The 26,297-nt window shown below is 40.8% G+C and overlaps 1 protein-coding gene across 1 annotated transcript; it reads right to left on the bottom strand.

The window, feature by feature from the left end:
• Nucleotides 1-323: 323 nt before the first annotated feature.
• Nucleotides 324-25,875, bottom strand: LOC307156087 (uncharacterized protein). The gene is made up of 10 exons (XM_079867296.1): nt 25,311-25,875; nt 22,074-22,138; nt 20,041-20,156; nt 4,921-5,453; nt 4,553-4,617; nt 3,409-3,590; nt 3,176-3,288; nt 3,026-3,090; nt 2,751-2,929; nt 324-1,579 (listed from the first exon to the last, which is right to left on the bottom strand). The coding sequence occupies exons 2-10, from the start codon at nt 22,091-22,093 to the stop codon at nt 1,488-1,490; spliced, it is 1,365 nt and encodes a 454-aa protein (XP_079723422.1). The 5' UTR covers nt 22,094-22,138; nt 25,311-25,875; the 3' UTR covers nt 324-1,487.
• Between the last annotated feature and the right edge of the window lie 422 nt (nt 25,876-26,297).

Below are 26,297 nucleotides of genomic sequence, written 5' to 3'. Positions count from 1 at the left end.
AGATGATGGATGGATGGTTTTCTCTTGTTTTTGTTTCTGCTCATAATTTCTTAGTAGTCTATGACAGCCTGGCCAAACATTGCATTGCGTTATCACATTACATTTCTTTTCTTTCTTTCTTTCTTTCTTTCTTTCTTTCTTTCTTTCTTTCTTTTGTTTTGTGGAACAATAAATGGTGTGTTTGGACATTCATCCCCATGACTTTCATTGTATGGAAGGTAAAAACAAAATAACTTGTGTGTGTGTGTGTGTGTGTGTGTGGAAATTTGATCGCTGAGAGAGAGGAAAAAGAGAGAAGAAATAATAATACAATGACTAAAAATGAGAATAATCTTTTTTTATTATTATCATTGTTTATCACCATTATAATACAATAGTCACCAGAGTTTATTTAGCAAGTGATAAATATAACTACATAGCCTACATAATAACTGTTATTACCACATCCAGTGTGAACAATACAGCAATACAATTCACAGAAAAGACCTTTGAGTTTAGCATTTAATTAACATCTGAAATATAGATTTCTTTTTTTCTAGAATAAATAATTTAGAAAAACTGCTATTATACAGATCAATTTGCATAAAACATGTCAGATGAGGAGTTTAGTTTTGTACAGGTTTATATTATGTGTTATGTAATATTATCAGACTTATTATCCATGCGTTTTCCCACCAGACATTTTTGAGGTCATATCCTGCAAATATTTATCATTCTTCCAAGCAGTTTTACAGGTTTTATAATCTTTGAAATACTTCATCCTTTTGCTTACCAAAACCTGTTTCAGACTCTTCAAAGTCGGCCAGCATAAAGAGACCCAGTTTTTCCACGACACAGCTTGTGTTCGGTTTCAGTGGAGCGGTCATGTAGCTTTTAAAAGAGATGTATGTGTGTACATGAGATAAAGGTTTGGCTGTGAAACCTTATGAAGGTATAATCATTTTTAAGTGAACCTTTTTCATCTGTCAGGACATGAAAAATAGATGGTAGTTATGTTTCTGTTCTCCTTCAATTTTAATAGAGTATTTTAATCTATATGGAGTAGTTCTGATCATTTTGATAAAACTGGGAATCAAATGAAATAGTCCATGGAACATTTTGACTGATCACTTAATGTAAAAACATGCCATTTTAAAAACTAATTGCAGGTATTTGTGGAACTTGTGTTAGCATACACACTTTACAACCTTTTAGATTTTACAAACAAGTGTCGTGAATTGAAGTATTTATCAAATAAAAACTACTGTACCTAAGTGCACAATGCTGGGTTCTGACTTAAATCTATAAAAACACAGGAATATACAGATCCAGATCTGATATCTGAAGTCTAGTGTGAAGTTTTCAGAATATGATTATGTAAAAATAGTACGTTCATTACTACTCGTTAAGTAGCATCAGTAGCTCTATGTAAGAGTCCTTCACTTGAGCAGATGTTGAAGGCAACGTTCAGACCCGTCTGAATCAGTTACAGTGGTTAATAGTTATGTTCAATCAAACCACGAAACCAGAAGCGACACAGCGACCAGAAGTAACGCGGTCAACACACTGATCTTGCTGCTGACTTCTGCTGATGAAAATGCTGCGTTGAAAAGAGAACAGACAGAAGTTATCATTCAGTGAACATTAGGAATTTTGCCTAAAGCTCATCTAGTACAGTAGACAGAGTACAGTTGCAACACTTCAAGTCTGAAGCGTTAATATCCATGCGCACATTCTCTCTCTGCGTGAAAACATTCAAGCTTACAGTCCGCATTCCTTCACAGATATAGAGTCCTTTTCTTCTGCTCATTTTTATTGGGAATACAATAGTGGCCAAAAGTGTTGTACGGGAGGGGGGTATCTGTTTTTAATGGCCCTACAAGTTGGATTAAGCCATCAAAATATGAGGAAAGAACAAAATGCAAAAACTTGGTGAAGGTATTTATCTGTTATTTGATGAAAAAAAAGGCAAACTACAGCTAAAGTTTTTATTTTACTATACGAAAAAAGAAAGAGCTGACAGGAACAAGCATACATTGACCATAACATAATCAGTTATTAATATTTTGTTGGTTCTCTCATAATTTCTTTGTATGGCATTTACATTTAGTCATTTAGCAGACGCTTTTGGCAGCCTGGACAAAAATCATGTCCACACAATTTGTCATATTTCATTGCGTTATTATCACAAATAAAACAGACTCCAAGCACAACTGCACAATATGACTACAAAATCTTTAACACATTTAATATTTGAACAAAGGGTGAAGATGTGAATTCACTGAAATCACTTTTGGCCACTCCTGTCTGATAATTAAAACAAAGTGTGCCTATTATTGATGATTAATACATATTCTTCTTCTAAACAGCCTGAAATTTACAGAATTTGCTATTAATAAACACCTAAAAGCGTACTTGGATGCTAGATTGTGCTATGGTGCAGTTTGAGTTCAAATTTTTTTATTTAAGTTGAATTTAAACGAAAAAGTGGTATAAATTTTTGAAATTAAGCGATTGGTTTGATCTTCTCACCTGCGGATAATTTACTCATTCAACCTGTTTGTTATAGTGAATAACTTTCCCGCATTATTAGCACAGAACTTGCATGAGTTAAATCATGTGCAATATCTGCGCCAATATCTAAATAATTTTTTTTTTTTTTTTTTAAAACATCAAAATGTTACAACTGTACACTTTCCTACACTGATATGAGTGCAGTTATCAAAGTATAAATACTCATCTGAGCAAAAAGATTAAAGTGCAACACTTACCTGTGCCATTTATCACAATTTCATTTGTGAAGATCTGGAAGGGTAATGAGTTGCTTCTGGCTGCTCGAACAATAGTGTTCACTATCTGGGTGCTGTTGGGGAGAGCGGCGTTCGCTGCAAATGTAAGATCCATGGAGTTTCGGATCGAGGGTACACTCCTTGTTTTTACACTGGCATCACTACAGAGAGTTTCAAATCAAAGTTCATTGATTAAAACTATGCAGTATTATGTTAAATCAAAAGCTATGTTCAAGAACACGCCAGCATATGCATACCTGAACTTGTTTATGGTTATTATGCTGAATGATGCAGGGTAATCGGCAAAGAAAAACGGTTCAAGCTGCAAAACAAGAGTGTTGTTTAGACTAAATTGGCACAAGCATGTTTGCCGAAATAACCAAAAAAAGTAGACGTGTCACACCTACCCCTGTTTTTATCATTGTTGCCCTGTTCTTAAATTCAGGTGAAGTTGTAATTGAAAGAGCAGCCGCAAAGGTCCCATTAGTCAGGATTGTCAGTGGAATTATCTGCAGTGATTCTACAAAAATGATTTGAAAAGGTATCACATATTGCACAGAATTTTCTAGCCAAGTCAACATGGTACATTTCATAGCAATCAGGCATATCAGATAACTGTACATCGACTGTGATGACTTACTGATGACACTAATAGTGTTGGCATCAACGGTGATGTTGAGGCCGGAGTTTGGATTCGTGGCTGCTTCTTTCAGAGTCTCCACAATGGAAGTGCTGCTGGGAATGGGTTCGGTTGACTTTTCACTAAACACTATCTCAACCTCTGCCTGGACATTTTGCTCTGCTCTGGTTTTGGTAACAGCTCTGAAATGAAAAACAAGAGATTATAACTGCTTCCAGATATACTGTGCAACTAACCATAAATGCAACTAACCACACAACCATAAATGCTTAGGAAAGCAAATATTCAAAAAGGAGATGAAATCTTCTCATGTTTTGAGCTGTGTTGACAGTAATGAGTATGGTAATCATGATAAATTACAATGAAAGTACAAAATTAGTTTTTCTTGTCAGGGGGATTTAAGTACAGGCATTCCCATTGCTCAAACAGCAGAGCATCACGCTCGCAGCGGCAAAGTCATGGGTTCCAATGCGAGTACTGATGGAATATATTACATTAAATGTAAGTTCTAATGCATCTAATCTAATGCATAAATTATCTAATGAGTTAATACGACATTCTTCAGTACTTTAAGAACGTCACAAAATCTGTCAGACTGAAAGCATGATGGAGTGGAAATTTTAGGGATGCACCGATATGAAAATCTTGGCTGATACCAATAACCGATAATTCTTTATATTTGAAAGCCGATAACCGATATATTGTCCGACAATTTAAATCCAAAATTTTATAGAATGTTTGAGAGCCTGATTACAAAAACAAAAGTCTCACCATCAAAAGCCATGTCCCAAACACACAATTATTATGTTCTTATGAAAATTGTATGTAGCCGATATGACAGATTTGTGCTGCACATGTTGCAGTGAACTGTATTTTCCTTTTGAAGTGATTCCAATCATATTTCATGCCATTCAAAACCATCATGTTGAACAGTGCGCATCTGAAGTGTCTCAGCTGAAGGAAATCATACATTATTTAATTGCTTTAATATATCGGCCAAATTTTCTTATCGGGCCGATAACGATAACATAAAAATGTAAAAAAAAGAATTTAGCCGATACCAATATGGTGGCCGATATATCGTGCATCCCAAGCAAATTTAATAAAGAAATCATTTAAGTAATGAAGCAAACTTTTAACTTACATGAAACGAATCACGATGGTCCTGATGAAAAGGTCCCCATACTTATTTTTATAGACGATATCAAACTGTAAAAACAGTGAGTCAGTTTTAGGAATGTTTCAAAATATTCTATGAAAATAAAACAATTACAGTTTCTTTTAAGTTTGCCACATAATTGAACAATACTGCTAATAAACATTTATATTTGAAACCAAGTTTAGATTTTCCTTTTAGAATTGTACTATTATAAAAAAAAAGAAAAAGAAAAATGTAAGCATTTAAAATCATGAAACATTTTAAAATATATATATTGTTCTGCAGTTCCCTCAACCCTACAGAAGATAAGCAGTTTTGAAGAATGGATGAATGTTCTGCAGTTTGAAACTTACCTGACTCTCTACTTGTGTGGCTAGTTCCTGAAATTCTGGACTTTGTGGGTTTTCAAGTTGTGGAACAAATATCACAATAATGACAATCTGTATGGCTACCGATGGCGGAGGACGTGGTGGTAGTGTGGTTGTTGTGGTGGTGGTGGTGGTGGGCGTTGTTGTTGTTGTTGTTGTTGTTGTTGTTTGTGTGGTGGTTGGTTTTGTTGTAGTTGTAGTAGGACGGGTTGTGGTTGTAGTTGTAGTTGTAGTAGGACTGGTTGTGGTTGTATTTGTAGTAGGACTGGTTGTGGTTGTAGTTGTAGTAGGACTGGTTGTAGTTCTATTTGTAGTAGGACTGGTTGTGGTTGTAGTTGTAGTAGGACTGGTTGTAGTTGTATTTGTAGTAGGAGGGGTTGTGGTTGTAGTTGTAGTAGGACTGGTTGTAGTTGTAGTAGGACTGGTTGTAATTGTGGTAGGACTGGTTGTGGTTGTAGTTGTAGTTGTAGTTGTAGTAGGACTGGTTGTGGTTGTAGTTGTAGGGTTGGGTGGATTTACTGTTGTGTGTTTGGATAATTTGTAGAATAAAGTTAAATAAAATAACAATTGAGAAAACTATTAATCTTCAGCAAAATCCATAAAAATATTGTATAAACAAAAACTACAAACAACTATAGTTTAATAACAATAAAGAGTAACACAGAAAGCATTCCAAACCGTTTAGAATGACATTGCATTGATGATATTGCTTGATTGACTTACCATTAACACTGGTGATGTTTAGAGTGGTGTTGCCATTTAAAATGGCATTGGATATAGTCGTGTCACTGGGTACGGTTCTAAATGTTACATCCATATCAGTGATGATTGATCCAGCACTACAGAACGGACGGGGGAGAGAAAGAGTCATTGTCATTGTTTTTTTTTTTAAATGTAAGACTCAGTGTACAAACTCTCATAAGCATTTGGTGAAGTGTTCATGCAGCTATTATTGTTATCTTGTGGTTTTATACAAGTCTGTCAGATGCTGTTGTTAACAAAATATAGATGATTCAAAAAAACATTTGACAGTTGCTGATATATTTTGCCCTAGTGTACCAGTAGAATTCTAGATTTACAAATTCCTTTTGCAAGTTTTGTAATAATCTTGACGTTTTGTTTTATAAATAAGGAGCCCAACAACCGATGGGACAGCCCACACTGAGATCTCATCTCACCATCATTGAATCCGTCTGGGATTACATGAAAAAACACAAGCAATTGAGACTAAAGCCATACATAGATCTGTGAAAGCCTTTCCAAGATGCTGGAACAACCTGCCAGCAAACTACTGCACTGTTTAAGGGTTAATGTCTACTAAGCAAATCAAGTCAGTGTTTGGTGTGACCACACTTTGCCTTCAAAACAAGTCTTTCCTAGGAGTTTTTTAAGGTTGGTTGTTCCAAGCATCTTGGAGAAGTTGCCATAGTTCTTCTATGAATTTATGGTGTTTAGCCTCAGTTGTTTCTGTGTCTTCCATGTAATTCCAGGTTGACTCGATAATGGTGGGATCAGATCTCTGTGTGGCGCACATCTTCTGTTATAAAACTCCTTGTTCATACAAAAATATTTCTGAATTATTACAGCATTCGTAATAGGAATGTTTGGAAATCTAAAATTGTTATTTCCAACTTGTCCACTAAAGCTATATATATAGAGAGAGCTGTCTAGACTGTAGACATTTTTTGTTTTCCAAAAATGAAATGTATTCTTATTATAAGGAAAGAAATACCCACCGGAATGAAGCAACTTTCAATTCAACGAAGGAGTTACCGAATTCCCTTTCAAAGATTGGCTTAATCTGTGGAAAACAGATTCACAATGTTAGGTTCAACATTTAGTTACAAATTTTAACCACAGTTAAAAACCTACAACATGAAAGACATTTGGTGGTCATTAATTCTTTTTTACATGATCTGCCATTATTATTTACAAATTTAAGTGCATATTAACATTTACTGTAATAATCTACTCTTTAGTTCTTGTTCAACGGTGTATCTTAAAGTGCACCTGTTATTCTATTTTAAGGTCTATTTTAGGTTAAAAAACCCACATTATTTTCACATTGTCAGGCTTCTGGGAGGATGAAGTAGGAGACGAACACGAAGATGATGAATTCCAAGATTTTAATTCTCAATATAAACAAATACAAACAAAAAGGGAGCGTGTGCTCAGAACATAGATAAACCTAACATAAACATTGACCGACAAGTGAGGAGTGAACAGAAGGAACTTAAATACACAGACAGATGAACACAAGACAGGTGATGCAGATGATGATGATGATGAACAGGTGGGTAATGAAGGGAGTGAGTTCAGGTGTGGAAACAAGGAGGATTCTGGGAACTGTAGTGCAGACAGGACGATGACAGACAGTGAATGTGACATTACTCCCCCCTCCCAGTAGGCGCGTCCTCGCGCCATAGAAAGACCAAAGGGGTGGGAGGGTGGGCGCCCTGGAGGCTGACGGGGAAGACAAGGCAAGGGAGACAAGGCAGGAAGCCTCCAGGGCGGAGCAGACTGTGGGTGTGGTCACGGTGGAGCAGGCTGTGGGCGTGGCCAGGACGGAGACGACCCCTCGGGCGGCCACGGCGGTGATGTCCCCTCAAGCGACCACGGCAGTGAGGACCCTTCGGGTGGCCATGGCGGTCCGGACCCTTCGGGTGGCCAAGGCGGTGCGGACCCTTCGGGTGGCCAAGGCGGTGCGGACCCTTCGGGTGGCCAAGGCGGAGAAGACCCTTCAGGTGGCCATGGCGGAGAAGACCCTTCAGGTGGCCATGGTGGTGAGGACCCCTCAGGTGGCCATGGTGGTGAGGACCCTTCAGGTGGCCACGGCGGTGAAGACCCTTCAGGTGGCCATGGTGGAGAAGACCCTTCAGGTGGCCACGGCGGTGAAGACCCTTCAGGTGGCCATGGTGGTGAGGACCCCTCAGGTGGCCATGGCCCCTCGAGTGGCCAGGACGGAGCCCTATGGCCCCCCCCCAAAAAATACTTGGGAAAAGTCCTGGGTACCAGAGAGGGCTCGGTGCTGGGCAGCGACGAGGGCTCGGTGCTGGGCAGATCCAGCGACGAGGGCTCGGTGCTGGGCAGATCCAGTGACGAGGGCTCGGTGCTGGGCAGATCCAGCGACGAGGGCTCGGTGCTGGGCAGATCCAGCGACGAGGGCTTTGTGCTGGGCAGATCCAGCGGTGAAGGCTCTGTGCTGGACGGGACCAGCGGTGAAGAAGGCTCTGTGCTGGACGGGACCAGCGGTGAAGCCTCTGGTCTGGACGGGACCAGCGGTGAAGGCTCTGGGCTGGACGGGACCAGCGGTGAAGAAGGTTCTGGGCTGGACGGGACCAGCGGCGAAGAGGGCTTTGAGCTGGGCAGGACCAGCGGCGAAGAGGGCTCTGTGCTGGACGGGACCAGCGGCGAAGAGGGCTCTGTGCTGGACGGGACCAGCGGCGAAGAGGGCTCTGTGCTGGACGGGACCAGCGGTGAAGAGGGCTCTGTGCTGGACGGGACCAGCGGCAAAGAGGGCTCTGTCGGGCCGATGAGAGGAGGAAGATCGCTGTCAGTCACAGGCGCGGCGGGCACGACGCTTACTGCCTTGGTCTCGGCAGATCTGGCGTGAAGTGCGGGCTCGGCTGGACTGGCGTGAAGTGCAGGCTCGGCTGGACTGGCGTGAAGTGCAGACGGTGACATGGCGTGCCACGGGAGGAAGCTCTCCAGACAACAGGAGAGTGCCTCTCTCCAGTCCTGACCGGAGAGATCTGGAAGCTCCCTCGGGTCGACCTCCTTGGCCCCAAGCCGGTAACACGCCTTGATCGTCTCGTCATCCAGCGAGCAGGAGGCAGCAAGAGGAACAAACCCCCAGGTGAATTGGAACAGATCGCGGCTATCCTGAGCCAAAGCCGCGATCTGTCCAGCGAGCTCCCAGCTCATTATTTTGGTCGGTCAATCTGTCAGGCTTCTGGGAGGATGAAGTAGGAGACGAACACGAAGATGATGAATTCCAAGATTTTAATTCTCAATATAAACAAATACAAACAAAAAGGGAGCGTGTGCTCAGAACATAGATAAACCTAACATAAACATTGACCGACAAGTGAGGAGTGAACAGAAGGAACTTAAATACACAGACAGATGAACACAAGACAGGTGATGCAGATGATGATGATGACGAACAGGTGGGTAATGAAGGGAGTGAGTTCAGGTGTGGAAACAAGGAGGATTCTGGGAACTGTAGTGCAGACAGGACGATGACAGACAGTGAATGTGACACACATAATATACATTGCACATTACCTCATTTCTCAAAGAGTCTGGTAACTGTTTGTTTGTTAATTCAGTCTCTCTAAACCCCTCCTTTCTGCAAGCCTACCCTGCACTGATTGGTCAGATGGCCCAGTCTGCTGTGATTGGTCTACCGCTTACAGTGGGTGTTGGAAACAAAACGCCTATTAGCATATCTGAATTCCAGCTCTTCCTCAGCTCTTGATCACGGTGATATGAACAGTAGCGATGGCGTGGATTTTACCGTATCAATCTCATCAAAGTGGATTTGCTTTGTCAGCAGAAAACAGCATCTTCTCGACATGAACAACACAAACCAAACTCTTCGTCTCAGAAGAGGCGAAGAGGGCTCTGTGCTGGACGGGACCAGCGGCGAAGAGGGCTCTGTGCTGGACGGGACCAGCGGCGAAGAGGGCTCTGTGCTGGACGGGACCAGCGGTGAAGAGGGCTCTGTGCTGGACGGGACCAGCGGCAAAGAGGGCTCTGTCGGGCCGATGAGAGGAGGAAGATCGCTGTCAGTCACAGGCGCGGCGGGCACGACGCTTACTGCCTTGGTCTCGGCAGATCTGGCGTGAAGTGCGGGCTCGGCTGGACTGGCGTGAAGTGCAGGCTCGGCTGGACTGGCGTGAAGTGCAGACGGTGACATGGCGTGCCACGGGAGGAAGCTCTCCAGACAACAGGAGAGTGCCTCTCTCCAGTCCTGACCGGAGAGATCTGGAAGCTCCCTCGGGTCGACCTCCTTGGCCCCAAGCCGGTAACACGCCTTGATCGTCTCGTCATCCAGCGAGCAGGAGGCAGCAAGAGGAACAAACCCCCAGGTGAATTGGAACAGATCGCGGCTATCCTGAGCCAAAGCCGCGATCTGTCCAGCGAGCTCCCAGCTCATTATTTTGGTCGGTCAATCTGTCAGGCTTCTGGGAGGATGAAGTAGGAGACGAACACGAAGATGATGAATTCCAAGATTTTAATTCTCAATATAAACAAATACAAACAAAAAGGGAGCGTGTGCTCAGAACATAGATAAACCTAACATAAACATTGACCGACAAGTGAGGAGTGAACAGAAGGAACTTAAATACACAGACAGATGAACACAAGACAGGTGATGCAGATGATGATGATGACGAACAGGTGGGTAATGAAGGGAGTGAGTTCAGGTGTGGAAACAAGGAGGATTCTGGGAACTGTAGTGCAGACAGGACGATGACAGACAGTGAATGTGACACACATAATATACATTGCACATTACCTCATTTCTCAAAGAGTCTGGTAACTGTTTGTTTGTTAATTCAGTCTCTCTAAACCCCTCCTTTCTGCAAGCCTACCCTGCACTGATTGGTCAGATGGCCCAGTCTGCTGTGATTGGTCTACCGCTTACAGTGGGTGTTGGAAACAAAACGCCTATTAGCATATCTGAATTCCAGCTCTTCCTCAGCTCTTGATCACGGTGATATGAACAGTAACGATGGCGTGGATTTTACCGTATCAATCTCATCAAAGTGGATTTGCTTTGTCAGCAGAAAACAGCGTCTTCTCGACATGAACAACACAAACCAAACTCTTCGTCTCAGATAAACTACAGTGTTTGAGCGCGGGGCTAAGAGACGCTGTTCAGCCAATCAAGACCACAGGCTGGCATTATGCAAATTAGTTACAAACCTACGCGGGTTCAGCAGGAACTGAGACTGAATTACTGAAGCCTTTACCTTCACAAAGAGCTCTATTACACACTGCATGTAAGGCAATACTCGGTTACACTTTATTTTAAGGTGTCATTGTTACAGTGCAATTATATGTTTAAGTACTGAGTAATATTAAGCAACCACATGTACTTACTATAGGGTTAGGGTAGGATTAGGATTTGGTTGAGGGTTAGTTGCATGTAATTATGCTGTTATTACTATGGTAAGTACATGTAACATGTAACAAGGACACTGTGAAATAAAGTGTTCCCCAATACTTTAAATTTGTTTGTACATCATCTGGAACAAGTATTTAAAGGGGTGGTTGACTATGATTTCACTTTTCTAACTTTAGTTAGTGTGTAATGTTGCTGTTTGAGCATAAACAACATCTGCAAAGTTACAACGCTCAAAGTTCAAAGCAAAGGGAGATATATGCTTTTAAATAAATAGTTTTTTAAGGACTACAACAAAAGGCTGGTAGGGACTACATGACATTCCTCCAGGGTTAGTGACATCACCAACCCTAGAATTTACATAAACCCCGCCCCCGGAACACGCAGTCCATGTTGAGAAGAGGAAGAGTTGTTGTAGTCGAGCACATTTGTGAGTCAGCTCAAACTGTAGCATCCGTCTTTCACATGCAATAGAAAGTCACACTGAGTGCATCTCACAACAGTTCCTATATGAGCGATTTATAGATTATCATGACAGAATATGCTAATTGAACATAGTTAACTCCACATCAGCAACATAAATTCATCAACTAACCATTCAAAAATGTCCTGTTGCATTCTACGTGTTGTCACTTCTTCTTGAGTCTCTCCATCTTTGTCTGACTCCATTTAAACATAAAAGGCAGAACAGTTTCTGTCATTTTAGTGTGTGTCTGCATGAGGTAATCGTAGCTGCTAACACACGAGCTCTTGAAACCCCGCCCTCTGCGCCGGGAGCAGCAGCTCATTTGCATTTAAAGGGCCAGACACAAAACGGTGCGTTTTTGCTAACCCTCAAAAAGTGACAACTTTAACATGCTATATAAAAATATCTGTGCGGCATTTTGAGCTAAAACTTCACACACACACTCTGGGGATATCAGAGATTTATTTTACATCTTGTGAAAAGGGCATTATACAACCCCTTTAAATGCTTGGAGGGAGTATTTGCATGTATTTTCACCTAATGTTTCTGTTGTTGTTGCAAATTATTTCTGTTGTTATTTATTCACTTATCTTTTCAGCTCATAACTTTTAAACCATTTGGTGTAGGAATTTATTTTTTTTCCCTCTGTACCCTTGTTCAATAGAGTAGACCACCCGAGTGAGGGGGTTTAATTGTCAAATGTCTTTAGCACAGACAAAGTCTTCCACAATGAATTTAACTTAGGATGGACTGCTTAAACTCTTAGCAATGGCTGCGCTTTCCAAAAGCATTGTAAGCCTATGTTGATTGTAGAACAAGGATTTAGTAAAAGACTACTTACTACCTTCATCTTCGTGTTTGCGTGCATTTATCAAACTCAGACCCTTTTTTTTTTTTTGCTGATCCATAAAATGATTCCATCTGTGACTCAAAAACCGCAGTATGATTCGAGCTTTGAGTTATATGATCCGTTGCATCACTATTAAGTGGTGAAAGTAAAATCTGGACTAGAAGTTCTTTAAAAAACAGCTAATTGATATCTACAGCTGGACGCAAATAAAATACAACACTATCTGCACTTAAATAACGTACATTACATATGATGGGTGCAAATACTTTACACTAATATTAATTATGAATCCACTTTATATTAGGATTCAAAATAAAATGCTTAATACATTAAAATGCAAGAATGTTACTGTTCATTTTGCAGTTCAAATTGCATGTGCCTTAAATATTTATAACACAACTTACCTCTGTTATGGTTTTTTTTTCTCTGTTTTTAAATGCTTCTGATGATGAATTTGACAGGTCAGGTACAAAATCTTCATTGCTGGAAAAGCTAACTAGAACTGTAGAGGTTAAAGGAGTTGTAACCGTTGCTTCAGTTGTGGAAGTAAGTTGTGTTGTTGTGGTAAGAGGGGAAGAAGTCGTTGCTGTAGTGTCAGTAGTTGTAGTGCCCGCTGATGTTTGAGTTGGCGGAGCTGTTGCAGTTTCAGTAGTTGTAGCGTCAGTTGATGTTTGAGTTGGCGGAGCTGTTGAAGTTTGAGTAGTTGTAGTGCCCGCTGATGTTTGAGTTGGCGGAGCTGTTGTACTTTCAGTAGTTGTAGTGCCCGCTGATGTTTGAGTTGGCGGAGCTGTTGTAGTTTCAGTAGTTGTTGTGCCCGCTGATGTTTGAGTTGGCAGAGCTGTTGTAGTTTCAGTAGTTGCAGCGTCAGTTGATGTTTGAGTTGGCGGAGCTGTTGAAGTTTGAGTAGTTGTAGTGCCCGCTGATGTTTGAGTTGGCGGAGCTGTTGTAGTTTCAGTAGTTGTGGCGTCAGTTGATGTTTGAGTTGGCGGAGCTGTTGTAGTTTCAGTAGTTGTAGTGCCCGCTGATGTTTGAGTTGGCGGAGCTGTTGTAGTTTCAGTAGTTGAAGTACCCGCTGATGTTTGAGTTGGCGGAGCTGTTGCAGTTTCAGTAGTTGTTGTGCCCCCTGATGTTTGAGTTGGCGGAGCTGTTGTAGTTTCAGTAGTTGTTGTGCCCCCTGATGTTTGAGTTGGCGGAGCTGTTGTAGTTTCAGTAGTTGTAGTGCCTGCTGATGTTTGAGTTGGAGGAGCTGTTGTAGTTTCAGTAGTTGTAGCGTCAGTTGATGTTTGAGTTGGCGGAGCTGTTGAGGTTTGAGTAGTTGTGGCGTCAGTTGATGTTTGAGTTGGTGGAGCTGTTGTAGTTTCAGTAGTTGTAGTGCCCGATGATGTTTGAGTTGGCAGAGCTGTTGAAGTTTGAGTAGTTGTAGTGCCCGCTGATGTTTGAGTTGGTGGAGCTGTTGTAGTTTCAGTAATTGTTGTGCCCGCTGATGTTTGAGTTGGCGGAGCTGTTGAAGTTTGAGTAGTTGTAGTGCCCGATGATGTTTGAGTTGGCAGAGCTGTTGAAGTTTGAGTAGTTGTAGTGCCCTCTGATGTTTGAGTTGGAGGAGCTGTTGTAGTTTCAGTAGTTGTGGCGTCAGTTGATGTTTGAGTTGACTGAACTGTTGTAGTTTCAGTAGTTGTAGTGCCCGCTGATGTTTGAGTTGGCGGAGCTGTTGTAGTCTCAGTAGTTGTAGTGCCCACTGATGTTTGAGTTGGCGGAGCTGTTGTAGTTTCAGTAGTTGTAGTGCCCACTGATGTTTGAGTTGGCGGAGCTGTTGTAGTCTCAGTAGTTGTAGTGCCCTCTGATGTTGGAGTTGGCGGAACTGTTGTAGTTTCAGTAGTTGTTGTGCCCGCTGATGTTGGAGTTGGCGGAGCTGTTGTAGTTTCAGTAGTTGTTGTGCCCGCTGATGTTTGAGTTGGCAGAACTGTTGTAGTTTCAGTAGTTGTTGTGCCCGCTGATGTTGGAGTTGGCGGAGCTGTTGTAGTTTCAGTAGTTGTAGTGCCCGCTGATGTTTGAGTTGGCAAAGCTGTTGTAATTTCAGTAGTTGTAGTGCCCGCCGATGTTTGAGTTGGCGGAGCTGTTGTAGTGTCAGTATTTGTAGTGCACGCTGATGTTGGAGTTGGCAGAGCTGTTGTAGTTTCAGTAGTTGTAGTGTCTGCTGATGTTGGAGTTGGCGGAGCTGTTGTAGTCTCAGTAGTTGTAGTGTCTGCTGATGTTTGAGTTGGCGGAGCTGTTGTAGTTTCAGTAGTTGTAGTGCCCGCTGATGTTTGAGTTGGCGGAGCGGTTGTAGTCCCAGTAGTTGTAGTGCCCTCTGATGTTGGAGTTGGCGGAACTGTTGTAGTTTCAGTAGTTGTTGTGCCCGCTGATGTTGGAGTTGGCGGAGCTGTTGTAGTCTCAGTAGTTGTAGTGTCTGCTGATGTTTGAGTTGGCGGAGCTGTTGTAGTCTCAGTAGTTGTAGTGCCCTCTGATGTTGGAGTTGGCGGAACTGTTGTAGTTTCAGTAGTTGTTGTGCCCGCTGATGTTGGAGTTGGCGGAGCTGTTGTAGTTTCAGTAGTTGTAGTGCCCGCTGATGTTTGAGCTGGCGGAGCTGTTGTAGTCTCAGTAGTTGTAGTGCCCTCTGATGTTGGAGTTGGCGGAACTGTTGTAGTTTCAGTAGTTGTAGTGTCTGCTGATGTTGGAGTTGGCGGAGCTGTTGTAGTTTCAGTAGTTGAAGTGCCCGCTGATGTTTGAGTTGGTGGAGCTGTTGTAGTTTCAGTAGTTGTAGTGTCTGCTGATGTTTGAGTTGGTGGAGCTGTTGTAGTTTCAGTAGTTGTAGTGTCTGCTGATGTTTGAGTTGGTGGAGCTGTTGTAGTTTCAGTAGTTGTTGTGCCCGCTGATGTTTGAGTTGGTGGAGCTGTTGTAGTTTCAGTAGTTGTAGTGTCTGCTGATGTTGGAGTTGTTGGAGCTGTTGTAGTTTCAGTAGTTGTAGTGTCTGCTGATGTTTGAGTTGGCGGAGCTGTTGTAGTTTCAGTGTCTCCTGATGTTTGAGTTGGTGGAGCTGTTGTAGTTTCAGTAGTTGTAGTGTCTGCTGATGTTTGAGTTGGTGGAGCTGTTGTAGTTTCAGTAGTTTTTGTGCCCGCTGATGTTGGAGTTGGTGGAGCTGTTGTAGTTTCAGTAGTTGTAGTGCCCGCTGATGTTTGAGTTGGCGGAGCTGTTGTAGTTTCAGTAGTTGTAGTGCCCGCTGATGTTTGAGTTGGTGGAGCTGTTGTAGTTTCAGTAGTTGTAGTGTCTGCTGATGTTTGAGTTGGTGGAGCTGTTGTAGTTTCAGTAGTTGTAGTGTCTGCTGATGTTTGAGTTGGTGGAGCTGTTGTAGTTTCAGTAGTTGTTGTGCCCGCTGATGTTTGAGTTGGTGGAGCTGTTGTAGTTTCAGTAGTTGTAGTGTCTGCTGATGTTGGAGTTGGTGGAGCTGTTGTAGTTTCAGTAGTTGTAGTGTCTGCTGATGTTTGAGTTGGCGGAGCTGTTGTAGTTTCAGTGTCTCCTGATGTTTGAGTTGGTGGAGCTGTTGTAGTTTCAGTAGTTGTAGTGTCTGCTGATGTTTGAGTTGGTGGAGCTGTTGTAGTTTCAGTAGTTTTTGTGCCCGCTGATGTTGGAGTTGGTGGAGCTGTTGTAGTTTCAGTAGTTGTAGTGCCCGCTGATGTTTGAGTTGGCGGAGCTGTTGTAGTTTCAGTAGTTGTAGTGTCTGCTGATGTTTGAGTTGGAGGAGCTGTTGTAGTTTCAGTAGTTGTAGTGCCCGCTGATGTTTGAGTTGGCGGAGCTGTTGTTGTTTCAGTAATTGTTGTGCCCGCTGATGTTGGAGTTGGTGGAGCTGTTGTAGTTTCAGTAGTTGTAGTGCCTGCTGATGTTGGAGTTGGCGGAGCTGTTGTAGTTTCAGTAGTTGTAGTGCCCGCTGATGTTTGAGTTGACGGAGCTGTTGTAGTTTCAGTACTTGTAGCGTCAGTTGATGTTTGAGTTGACTGAACTGTTGTAGTTTCAGTAGTTGTAGTTTCCGCTGAGGTTTGAGTTGGCTGAGCTGTAGGACTGGTTGTAGTGGCTTTGGTAGTCGTGATGAGTGGATTTACTGTGTTTGGATAATTTGTAGAATAAAGTTTAATAAAATAACAGTTGAAAAAATTATTAATCTTCAGCAAAATCCATATAAAATATTGTATCAACAACAACTACAAACAACTATAGTTTAAAGGGCACCTATTATGCAAAATTCACTTTTACATGGTGTTTGAACATAAATGTGTGTTGGCAGTGTGTGTTCACAACCACCCTATAATGATGAAAATCCACACAGCGGCTTTTTTTAAATACCCATAAATCATAAGCACTATCTCAGAACGAGCTGTTCTAAAAATCTATGCAATGTGACGTAGAATTGCACAAGCCCCGCCCACGACTGTTGACTGACACTGCAGTTTGAGCATAGCCCCGCCTTGAGTGAGCTGGACACAGGCCACCATTGCTCCGACGCCAGAGCAGCTGTAGACAAGAATGTTTCCTAAGCGATTGAGATGTGTTGTTGTTGGATGTAAGAATGAACATAGCAGTCTTCATTTACTCCCGTTGTTACTCGAGGATGGATCTGTACAACTGCTCTCGTGATCCAGCTTACAGTCTCCGGTGGAGCGACAGGACTAACATTACTGGCAGAAATGAAAGTCAGAGCGAGCACTTTATGACAGCTCATCGAGTCGTTTTACGGATATAAAGTTTACCAGTTTATAAGCACCCACTGAAAAGGTGTGTATATATTTGTTTACTATTGGTTGGTTGTAACGAGTGTTTTGTGTACTTCGCTGTGTATGTTAATGACAATGATAGGGAGAGAGAGAGAGAGAGAGAGAGAGAGAGAGAGAGAGGGAGTTTATGGATAAGACTTTAATGCGCACTATGTTTATTAGCTTTTACAGTGATTTTCTGGAGTAAAACTAACGCTTCATCTTTTGTGTGATGTACAATAAACTTCATTAAACTCATCAGTATATTTTGGTCATCATTCGGACGGGGTCTGCTACAGCAGGCTTGTATTAATAGTGGATAAAAGCAGATGACAAATGAGTTATAACTGTAATTAAACTAAACGATACCTGTTCTATCTCCATACAGCATATATTCTCTTGCTCTGTGGGCATTATTGTCCGACTCCTGGTCGAAATGAACAGCGTTACTGAGAGTTTCTGTTTTTTATATTATTAGATGAGATTGTCCTAGCTCTTAGGGACCGTTCGGTATTTATTGAAAGGACCACCGGAGGAAAATAGGGGAGGGTCATGTCTTTTTATTCTTTGTTGAGGGGAGGGTCATCCAACTTTTTTTAGTCTAGGGGGAGGGTCACCCAACTTTTATATTCATGAAAACAGCAACATTTCAAAGTGGCTTGTTTGCTGCATATCTTTTACACGTAGCTCCATGTAGCTCTCGCGGTCTCTGCCCCCCATCGCTATCAGATGCGTCTGACCCAACAAAAATCCAGTTTGACGCTGTATGAGTTTGACAGTGCGCGCGCACTTCAGTACGCGCTCAGAAAAAGTGCATCATGTCAGAACAGAACGCCTATGAAATGTTTACCCGGCAAAGCTTTAAAGCACGAGCAAATATTTAACTTTTGTGACTGCGAATAAGTGCACAGTGTCCTGTGAGTGTAACTCTACCGCTGCATTAACATGTGATGTGAATGTACGTCGAGTTTTACAGTATTGGGACTGAGGCGCCAGAACTGCAGCTGATAGAATGTGCGCTGTAGCGCGATACTACCATATTTTGTTTCCACAATAATGTTAGTGAGTAAATATACTGAAATTGCCACCATAACAGTGGAGTGTGATGTGTAAGATGTAAGGCTACCACATCTTTAAATTACTATTAGTATTATTTAAGTTAACATAATAAAATACGTAGACCTACACCAAAAAACTAGTTGAGGATAAATTCGTTAAAATTGGGCCATTCCAGCGTTATGGACGTGACATTTGCAGTCAAAACTTGAAATATAAATTCTCAGAAAATGCATTTAATACCAATATATTGAAACGTCTGTTAATATATCCATACTCCCTTAATAAAGGAGTCAAGACATTAGAAAAATATCAGTCTACACATGCGTTTTATATTTAATATGAGGGAAATACACATGTGACGTGACACAACTTTTAGGTGGCAAAATATTTTTTAGTAATTCTATGAATTACACTGCGCAAACCAAAAGATACCCACCGGATGAAGAAGGGTCGGCCTCCACAGAACATAAAACATTCGTTTTATTTTATTTTTCGTGTTCGCATTTATGTGAAAAAAAAAAAAAAAAAAAAACAATGTTAAGGACGTGACAGTTCTCCATTACGGACATGACTGCTCTGAAAGCGACTTTAAAACTTTCACAGAGACCTCAAACAGAAAGCACAAAGCCTGTCTTTAAAGTGAATTTCGTTTTTTATTAATGGTATCTTAATTTTAATCAATGTTTCATCAACCAATTGCCTGGATTTAATAAATCAATTGCCTGGATTTAATAAAATATAGTAGAAAATAGATAATCATGACACGGAGGCGCCGGCGAGTGAACTGGACTCTCGTCTCATAAATGAACCGAAACTCAGCGTAAGGTAGGCTACTTGCCTCACAGACCTGAGAAATATATAGAAAGCTTGAAATGTCTACTTTTAAACAGAACAATTCAAAACTAAAGAAAACAGACTGCTCTCTTCTGTAATCCGTATGAAATGCGCATTTCTCTCTGCCCTGTTCTGCGAAGATCACGACGCATCGTCAACTTCATCTTTGCAGTCGACACAGAAAACACTTGTTTATTAATAAACAATTAAAATGTCTCCTTATATATTTGACATATTCATAATCATTACTTTTGCTGGTTCTTTGTGACAGCTTTTAGATGCTTTATTGGCAGCGCCACCCACATGTTGAACGCGTCACACCGCATCAGTACCGAAAACATGATTTTTTTCTAATAAAATCAAAAATCGTGATACGAACCGAATCGTAGGTTTGGTCTATCGTTACAGCCCTAGTAAGATGAGAAAGCAGGAGTTTATGGTTGTAAAAAAAACAAAAAAACAATGGCTATCTAAACATCTTTGCCAAGCGCAAACAAGTACAGAAGTAGGCTAATCGATAAATTATCGGGGAGGGTCATGCCTTTTTTCACAATCATTTTGGAGGGTCATAGAAAAATGTATTGCTGGCGAAGGGAGGGTCATGTATTTTTTGACTACAGATCTCAAAACTCCTCCGGTGGCCCCTTTAATAAAAAACGAACAGTCCCTTAGCGCGAGCTCGTGAGGCTCCGCCCCCTGCACAGACAGCAGCAGTTCATTAGCATTTAAAGGGATACACACTAAAACGGTGTGTTTTTCTGAGCCCCAAAAAATGACAATTTAAACATGCTGTAAAAAATTATATGTTGGGTATTTTGAGCTAAAACTTCACATACACACTCTGGGGACATCAGAGACTTATTTTACATCTTGTGAAAAGAGGCATAATAGGTGACCTTTAATAACAATAAAGAGTAACACAGAAAGCATTCCAAACTGTTTTGAATGGCATTGCATTGATGATATTGCATGATTGACTTACCCTCAACACTGGTGATGTTTAGAGTGGTGTTCCCATTTAAAATGGCTTTGGATATAGTCGTGTCACTGGGTACGGTTCTAAATGTTACATCCATATCAGTGATGATTGATCCAGCACTACAGAACGGACGGGGGAGAGAAAGAGTCATTGTCATTGTTTTTTTTTTAAATGTAAGACTCAGTGTACAAACTCTCATAGGCATTTGGTGAAGTGTTCATGCAGCTATTATTGTTATCTTGTGGTTTTATACAAGTCTGTCAGATGCTGTTGTTAACAAAATATAGATGATTCAAAAAACATTTGACAGTTGCTGATAACTTTTGCCCTAGTGTACCAGTAGAATTGTAGATTTACAAATTCCTTTTGCAAGTTTTGGAATAATCTTGACATGCTTTTTTTTTATATAAATAAGGAGCCCAACAACCGATGGTACAGCCCACACTGAGATCTCATCTCACCATCATTGAATCCGTCTGGGATTACATGAAAAAACACAAGCAATTGAGACTAAAGCCATACATAGAACTGTGAAAGCCTTTCCAAGATGCTGGAGCAACCTGCCAGCAAACTACTGCACTGTTTAAGAGTTAATGTCTATTAAGCAAATCAAGTCAGTGTTTGGTGTGACCACACTTTGCCTTCAAAACAACTCTTTCCTAGGAGTTTTTTAAGGTTGGTTGTTCCAAGCATCTTGGAGAAGTTGCCATAGTTCTTTGAATTTATGGTGTTTAGCCTCAGTTGTTTCAGTGTCTTCCATGTAATTCCAGGTTGACTCGATAATGGTGGGATCAGATCTCTGTGTGGCGCAAATCTTATGTTATAAGACTCCTTGTTCATACAAAAATATCACTGAATTATTACAGCATTCATAATAGGAATGTTTGGAAATCTAAAATTGTTATTTCCAACTTGTCCACTAAAGCTATATACACTCACCTAAAGGATTATTAGGAACACCATACTAATATTGTGTTTGATTGTGTTTGATTATTTTAGTACAGTGAAATCTTTGTCATGTTCAAGAAACCAATTTGAAATGATTCGAGCTTTGTGACATGGTGCATTATCCTGCTGGAAGTAGCCATCAGAGGATGGGTACATGGTGGTCATAAAGGGATGGACATGGTCAGAATCAATGCTCAGGTAGGCTGTGGCATTTAAACGATGCCCAATTGGCACTAAGGGGCCTAAAGTGTGCCAAGAAAACATCCCCCACACCATTACACCTCCACCACCAGCCTGCACAGTGGTAACAGGGCATGATGGATCCATGTTCTCATTCTGTTTACGCCAAATTCTGACTCTACCATCTGAATGTCTCAACAGAAATCGAGACTCATCAGACCAGGCAACATTTTTCCAGTCTTCAACTGTCCAATTTTGGTGAGCTCGTGCAAATTGTAGCCTCTTTTTCCTATTTGTATTGGAGATGAGTGGTACCTGGTGGGGTCTTCTGCTGTTGTAGCCCATCCGCCTCAAGGTTGTGCATGTTGTGGCTTCACAAATGCTTTGCTGCATACCTCGGTTGTAACGAGTGGTTATTTCAGTCAAAGTTACTCTTCTATCAGCTTGAATCAGTTGGCCCATTCTCCTCTGACCTCTAGCATCAACAAGGCATTTTCGCCCACAGGACTGCCGCATACTGGATGTTTTTCCCTTTTCACACCATTCTTTGTAAACCCTTGAAATGGTTGTGCATGAAAATCCCAGTAATTGAGCAGATTGTGAAATACTCAGACCGGCCCGTCTGGCACCAACAACCATGCCACGCTCAAAATTGCTTAAATCTCCTTTCTTTCCCATTCTGACATTCAGTTTGGAGTTCAGGAGATTGTCTTGACCAGGACCACACCCATAAATGCATTGAAGCAACTGCCATGTGATTGGTTGATTAGATAATTGCATTAATAAGAAATTGAACAGGTGTTCCTAATAATCCTTTAGGTGAGTGTATATATAGAGCTGTCTAGACTGTAGACATTTTGTTTTCCAAAAAATAAATGTATTCTAATTATAAGGAAAGAAATACCCACCGGAACGAAATAACTTTCATTTCAACGAAGGAGTTATCGAATTCCCTTTCAAAGATTGGCTTAATCTGTGGAAAACAGATTCACAATGTCAGGTTCAACATTTAGTTAAGAATTTTAACCACAGTTAAAAACCTACAACATGAAAGACATTTGGTGGTCATTAATTCTTTTTTACACGATCTGCCATTATTATTTACAAATTTAAGTGCATATTAACATTTACTGTTGTAGTCTACTCTTTAGTTCTTGTTCAACGGTGTATCTTAAAGTGCACCTGTTATTCTATTTAATGTCTATTTTAGGTTAAAAAACCCACATTATTTTCACATAATATACATTGCACATCACCTCATTTCTCAAAGAGTCTGAAAACGGTTTGTTTGAAAATTCAGTCTCTCTAAACCCCTCCTTTCTGCAAGCCTACCCTGCACTGATTGGTCAGATGACCCAGTCTGCTGTGATTGGTCTACCGCTTACAGTGAACGTTGGAAACAAAACGCCTATTATCATATCTGAATTCCAGCTCTTCCTCAGCTCTTGATCACAGTGATACGAACAGTAACGATGGCGTGGATTTTACCGTATCAATCTCATCAAAGTGGATTTGCTTTGTCAGCAGAAACAGCGTCTTCTCGACACGAACAACATGAACCAAACTCTTTCAGTCTCAGATACACTACAGAGTCTGAGGGCGGGGCTAAGAGACGCTGTTCAGCCAGTCAAGACCACAGGCTGGCATTATGCAAATTAGTTACAAACCTACGCGGGTTCAGCAGGAACTGAGACTGAATTACTGACGACTCGTTTCAGTTCAGAATCAAGTCTTCCGTTTAGTAGACAAAAACTCAGTTTATCTGCACTGTAGCGTCTGGACCAATCAGACACACACAAATTATTCATTTATTTAATGAATAATCCAGCAAACTCACTCTCCCAACAAATGCCTGTGAATCTTCCCCCAAAAACTAACATCCCCAAATGAAGTTAACACACTGGCAGAACGCAGTGTCTTGTTACAGGACACACAGAGACTGATAAGAGGATTTTACGATCCAAAATAATCCAGAAAGCTGCGACTCTAACTTAATTCTCACTGAGAAGGAGAAATAAACCCTGTTAATTGAATTCTATATATTCTATATATAGCCATTTGAGAAATGTGTAAACATGTATCTAATTTTCCGATCTCATGATTTTCCTTTAATGTGGTTGTCTTTTGTATTCTTGTATACTCTATTGGGTTAATATTTCAGACTTTGGATAATATGGTTAACCAAATCAAATGTGTGGCATTTTTGGAATCTGTAAACTCCAATCTTCATCCCCGTTTTGATCATTTACATTACATTCTGCTAACTTTGTGACACATTAGTTTTATAAGCATCGTAAATATTATTGTGTTAAACATCCAATCAAATTGCATGTTCAAAGGGACAATGGGTCGTAAAATTTCCCTCCAAAGGGAAATCTTCTCATTGGCTTACACAGCTCCAGAGGTTGTGCCATCTTCACGCTTTAAAGTCACTGATCAGCTCTTAGCTCTCGCTTAGTCCCTTTCTGAAATGCTGACGTGAAGATGATGCTGAACTAGAAGCCTCTAAGGAACCACCAAGCTTGTGCCAGGCTGCGGCCTTGTCTTTCCATTCACCAAAGATACTCTGGAAACCACTGGTTCTCTCTCATCAAGACCATATCAGCAAAGATAAACTGGAGCCTCAACAAATTGCATCAGGACAGTTTAATTCAAATGGGCGAGACATGCAAGTATCAAACTCAGTCTCATTATTTGATACATTAAGTATCCTTACCCCTTTAAAGGAAGGCCGTGCTAGAACTAAACTGATGGTTTGCTCAAGGCTGTTGATCTGTTGAATTTCAAACAATGCTATAACTTCTTGCTTTCCTGTATTCTGCTTCAGCTCTCTTTGCCTTGGTAAACTGTATGCATGTATGTGTGTGTATGTTAGAATAGTTTAAGTGTTTAGACTAGTTAATAAAATCTTTTTCATGTGACACGTAAAGTTGTCCATGTCTCAAGCTCATAACTGGAGTCACTAATTATTTAGATTTTTGCTAAATGATTTTAGATTTTAGATCATTTAGATTTTAGCTAATGTTGAGTTAACTCCACATCAGCAACATAAATTCATCAACTAACCATTCAAAAACGTTGTGTTGCTTCTACGTGTTGTCACTTCTTCTTGAGTCTCTCCATCTTTGTCTGACTCCGTTTAAACATAAAAGGCAGAACAGTTTCTGTCATTTTAGTGTGTGTCTGCGTGAGGTAATCAGAGCTGCTAACACACAAGCTCTTGAAACCCCGCCCTCTGCGCCGGGAGCAGCAGCTCATTTGATTTTAAAGGGCCAGACACAAAACGGTGCGTTTTTGCTAACCCTCAAAAAGTGACAACTTTAACATGCTATATAAAAATATATTTGCGGCATTTTGAGCTAAAACTTCACACATACACACTCTGGGGACATCAGATATTTATTTTACATCTTGTGAAAAGGGCATTATACAACCCCTTTAAATGTTTGGAGGGAGTATTTGCATGTATTTTCACCTATTTTTTCTGTTGTTGTTGCTAATTATTTCTGTTGTTATTTATTCACTTATCTTTTCAGCTCATAACTTTTAAACCATTTGGTGTAGGAATTTAGTTTTTTTCTCTCTGTACCCTTGTTCAATAGACCACCCGAGTGAGGGGTTTTTAATTGTCAATGTCTTTAGCACTTAAGTCTTCCACAATGAATTTAACTTAGGATGGACTGCTTAAACTCTTAGCAATGGCTGTGTTTCCCAAAAGCTTTGTAAGCCTATGTTGATTGTTGATTGTATGTTGTTTTGGAGTTTACCAAACTCAGACTCTTTTTTTTTTTTTTTTTTTTGCTGATCCATAAAATGATTCCATCTGTGAATCAGAAACCGCAATATGATTCGAACTTTGAGTTATATGATCCGTTGCATCACTATTAAATGGTGAAAGTAAAATCTGGACTAGAAGTTCTTTAAAAAACAGCTAATTGATATCTACAGCTGGACGCAAATAAAATACAACACTATCTGCACTTAAATAACGTACATTACATATGTTGGGTGCAAATAGTTTACACTAATATTCATATTATATTAGGATTCAAAATAAAATGCTTAATACATTAAAATGCAAGAATGTTACTATTTATTTTGCAGTTGAAATTGCATGTGCTTTAAATATTTATAACACAACTTACCTCTGTTATGGTTTTTTTTTCTCTGTTTTTAAATGCTTCTGATGATGAATTTGACAGGTCAGATTCAAAATCTTCATTGCTGGAAAACCTAACTAGAACTGTAGAGGTTAAAGGAGTTGTGACCGTTGCTTCAGTTGTAGAAGTAAGTTGTGTTGTCGTTGCGGTTAGAGGGGAAGAAGTCGTAACTGTAGTGTCAGTAGTTGTATTGCCCGCTGATGTTTGAGTTGATGTTTGAGTTGTCTGAGCTGTTGTGGTTTCAGTAGTTGTAGCATCAGTTGATGTTTGAGTTGTCTGAGCTGTTGTAGTTTCAGTAGTTGTAGCGTCAGTTGATGTTTGAGTTGTCTGAGCTGTTGTAGTTTCAGTAGTTGTAGCGTCAGTTGATGTTTGAGTTGTCTGAGGTGTTGTAGTTTCAGTAGTTGTAGCGTCAGTTGATGTTTGAGTTGGCTGAGCTGTTGTAGTTTCAGTAGTTGTAGTGTCCGCTGATGTTTGAGTTGTCTGAGCTGTTGTAGTTTCTGTAGTTGTTGCGTCAGTTGATGTTTGAGTTGTCTGAGCTGTTGTAGTTTCAGTAGTTGTAGCGTCAGTTGATGTTTGAGTTGTCTGAGCTGTTGTAGTTTCAGTAGTTGTAGCGTCAGTTGATGTTTGAGTTGTCTGAGCTGTTGTAGTTTCAGTAGTTGTAGCGTCAGTTGATGTTTGAGTTGGCGGAGCTGTTTTAGTTTCAGTAGTTGTAGTGCTCGCTGATGTTGGAGTTGGCAGAGCTGTTGTAGTTTCAGTAGTTGTAGTGCCCGCTGATGTTTGAGTTGGAGGAGCTGTTGTAGTTTCAGTAGTTGTAGCGTCAGTTGATGTTTGAGTTGTCTGAACTGTTGTGGTTTCAGTAGTTGTAGCGTCATTTGATGTTTGAGTTGGCTGAACTGTTGTAGTTTCAGTAGTTGTAGCGTCAGTTGATGTTTGAGTTGTCTGAACTGTTGTGGTTTCAGTAGTTATAGCGTC

This window comes from Squalius cephalus, assembly GCF_949319135.1.
Source record: "Squalius cephalus genome assembly, chromosome: 3".
In the NCBI taxonomy this organism is placed as follows: Eukaryota; Metazoa; Chordata; class Actinopteri; order Cypriniformes; family Leuciscidae; genus Squalius; species Squalius cephalus.
Note: the sequence above shows the minus strand (reverse complement) of the source record. Positions and strands in the feature narration are given on the sequence as shown.

What these genes read in the sequence shown, in the direction of transcription:
- LOC307156087 (XM_079867296.1), bottom strand. Translation starts at nt 22,093, where the DNA reads ATGAAAGTTATTTCGTTCCG. An exon ending in CCACACAAGTAGAGAGTCAG is followed by an intron (nt 4,618 to 4,920) that starts GTAAGTTTCAAA and finishes CTGTTTTTACAG; the next exon opens with TTTGATATCGTCTATAAAAA. An exon ending in AATTGTGATAAATGGCACAG is followed by an intron (nt 1,580 to 2,750) that starts GTAAGTGTTGCA and finishes TTTTCAACGCAG; the next exon opens with CATTTTCATCAGCAGAAGTC.